This window comes from Halyomorpha halys, unplaced genomic scaffold, assembly GCF_000696795.3.
Source record: "Halyomorpha halys isolate HHAL.00 unplaced genomic scaffold, Hhal_1.1 Scaffold191.1, whole genome shotgun sequence".
In the NCBI taxonomy this organism is placed as follows: Eukaryota; Metazoa; Arthropoda; class Insecta; order Hemiptera; family Pentatomidae; genus Halyomorpha; species Halyomorpha halys.
Window position 1 is genome coordinate 464,582 of NW_027105857.1, and position 3,470 is coordinate 468,051.

At 30.3% G+C, this 3,470-nt stretch overlaps 1 protein-coding gene across 1 annotated transcript in view; it reads left to right on the forward strand.

Annotated features, from left to right (window-relative positions):
- LOC106679283 (agrin) overlaps window positions 1-3,470 on the forward strand; it is a gene marked incomplete in the record, with an annotated part of 134,309 nt that overhangs the window by 51,199 nt on the left and 79,640 nt on the right. The window contains 1 exon segment of the mRNA XM_067053555.1: window positions 2,446-2,782. Within this exon segment, the coding sequence (XP_066909656.1) occupies window positions 2,473-2,782 (310 nt within the window).

The following is a 3,470-nucleotide window of genomic DNA, read 5'->3' on the forward strand; positions in this document are numbered from 1 at the left end:
AACAATGTATTGTTCCATCATCAACTTTTTTTTACATATTTTTGTAAAAATTAAATGAAATAATTATGAATACACTGACAACTGTCGAAAAATGTCTGTGATTATCTATATTGTTAAAACTGTATTATTAATAATAAACTTCAAGGAAATATGTTTAAAATGTTCAGTATATTATATGAGATTTAAAGATTGGGGCAATACATAAGTTGCAAAAGCAACTGATTTTGATGGAGTTGTTGGTTTGTCTATTTATTTAAAATCAACAATATTTCTTTATCTGTTGACAATCTCATGTAATTAGCAATTACACTTAGTAACGTCATAAACTTAAATATTTGTCATTTAAAAAAATGATTTATTTAACAACGAAAAATATCTAAATAGTAGGGGATATAAGTTTTACCGTGGAAAAAAATTTTTTGGGCTAACACATAGACGTCTGCTCTGGGCAAAACCAGTCAACCTGTTTTAGGTAGATATTTCTGTATCAGTTATTTAATAACATTAAATATTGTATTTTTGGGTTGGAAAAGAATTTTTTTTTTCATTTGATAAATATTTGTTTAAATATGTGTATTCTTTCAAAATCATTATTTGATTAAAAATCTTTGCTAAATACATAACCTCAAAAGATACTGTCATATCGTACCGTGGATCACTGCTACACATTATGTTGGGCAGGCCCAAGGTACCCCAGTAAACAATAAATCACCGCGTCCTTGAACTTCCCTGCTTATTTTTCAGGATTTGTGGTACATTTATTTCTTAATGAATAGGTTATAAAGATAATATAAATAAATTTGGGTAGATATGCTCTATTGTTTTTATTAAATATTTTCTGATTCATAATTAAAAACAGTGTTTCAAATTTTTTTTTGTTATTTGTTAACCATAATTATAGATAAATTAATTATATATAAATACTAAACAAGATACGATAGAAGTTGACGAAAAATACAATTAACAAAATTTTTTATTGATTATAATTATTATTAAATTATTTTTTTTTAAGCAAAGAAGATTTATTTATTGATAGATATTACAATCTGCCACACAGTACGAGTGATGGAATGTTTATCTCAACTTAGCTGCTAAAATCTACTCAGTGAAATCCAATTCTACGAGTCTAAGGTCAAACCACTTCTCTATATATTTTTATTTAATAAATTACAAACTAATACGATTTAACTTAATACAATTAAACTGACTTGTACAATAGTAACTTGTACTTTAGTACTTTTTAACTTCTGTAATATCACTAATAGTACTCTCTATCATGAAAAAATAAATGTGTTAGTGTAATTAACACGTTGTCTCTATACTTGTATTTTGAACTAATACTATTAGCTTTCATTATGAAACAGGGCCCAGATCGGCCTGATGGGCCTTGGTTATACGGTCAATATACCAGTTACATTTTTTGTTTACAGTTGATTATGGGGAGGTTGGTTATAGTCTCCTGCAAAAGACTCATTTAACTATTGATAATGTTACAAGAAAAAAAAATAGATAAAAATAATAAATCATAAGAGAGAAAAAGAAAAGCTGATCACAATTTTGCTTTTCTGATTAGCTTACAAAAACAACGATATTTATGGATTTAATAAACTAAATAATTGAAGGCTTGATTAATTCTAATCGTAAAAAAATAAAATGAAATTGTAGAATGTCAATAATAGAATCGATAAATATAGAACTTATAACAGGATGTCCTGCACCAACATGACCTTCAGTTTACAGAAGAAGTTTGGATTTCCCAAGTTTTAAGTCACTGTCCTTTACCTGTCGGTATTTACTTTGATTATTATTATTTTTTAAATTGTGATTTTAATCTATTTATATTATCTTAATTCTTTTTTATTTAGGACTTTGTATATACAAAGTTCTAAATAAAGTAACCATATGGTTAGGGGTGTCTTTTGTATGAGACTATACCCCCCCTAATCAAGAGAGAAATACTTTATTCATATATGCTGCCTAAATACATTAGGTTGCTATCTTAAGATTGAAAATTATAAAGTACTTAGAGTTAATATATATATATATATATAAAATAAAAAAATAAAATAAAAAAGTAACAACGAAGAGGAAAAATTTGTTTGAGTAAAAAATAAATAATAAAAATAAATTCAGCTCTTTGATTCTCTTTTCATTTAACATAATTCTATATATTCATCTTCATTGTATCATGAAGGAGCTCGTGTTGCTTGAAACGTCAGAATTCATTAAATACCTAGTTTGCGTTCCTTTTCATCCTGATCGCTCAGAATGATTAACACACAGATATTTCTTGATTAACACAATTCCATTTTAAAAACCTTATTACTTTGTTTACATTTTGACCAATCACTGATACATAATCTTTATCCATGTGAAAAATCAACCATACCAGACTTCCAAAAACTAGAAAAACAATATTGAAACTAAAAAATAAAATTTCCGCAGAAATGGGAAAAGAAAAGAGGACATAATATGGAGATAAGGATTCTTGCGATGGTGATGGGAGCCCTGGTGGCCAAGGTGACGCCGTGTTACCTACCGCTAGGGGGAAACGATCCGTGTGACACGGTATCTTGCCGCCCGGGCGCTCGTTGCGTTCTCTCACCTCAGGGGGACGATCCCAAGTGCGTCTGCCCGACGAGCTGTCCGGATTACGGCGATCATTCCGGCTCCCGGCCGCTCTGCGGGTCCGATGGTCGGGACTACAGGGATATGTGCTCCTTCAACAAGGCCAGCTGCGCAGTGGAAGGAGGGCTCCAGATCAAATACCACGGCCCTTGCGGTAAGTACCTCAAACAAGTTCTATATGATATTATTTATCTTTGTTCCATTATGTTTCCCTAGCGATCAATTATATACTGATTGATCCATTCGGCAACATTATGAAAAGCATCTTTGACGCCACATCATGACTAACCGTAGTGTTGTCTACTTACGTATACTACCAACAAATATGGTGCTACTATTACAGCATAAATAACATACATACATAATACACGAAATGTAATATGAATACGAGTGCGTCATTGTTTATCTCAACTTAGCAGCTAAAATCTACTCAGTGAAATCCAATTCTACGAATCTAAGGTCAGACCACTTCTCTATATATTTTTATTTAATACCATATCGGCCTGATGGACCTTGGTTATGCGGAAAATATACCAGTTACATTTTTTGTTTACAATTGATTATGGGAAGGTTATAGTCTCCTGCAAAAGACTCACTTAACTATTTACAATGTTATAAGAAAAAAACATTAAAATAGAATAAATAGATAAAAATAATAATTCATAAGAAAGAATAAGAAAATAATTTGATAAAATAAAAAATTGTGCGAATAAATTCTAATGGGAAAAAAAAAGTAGAATGTCAATAATAGAATTTATAACAGGATGTCTTGCACCAGCCTGGGCTTAAGTTTATAGGATGAGGTTGGATTCCCCAAGTTTTAACCCACTGCCCCTTTTAAT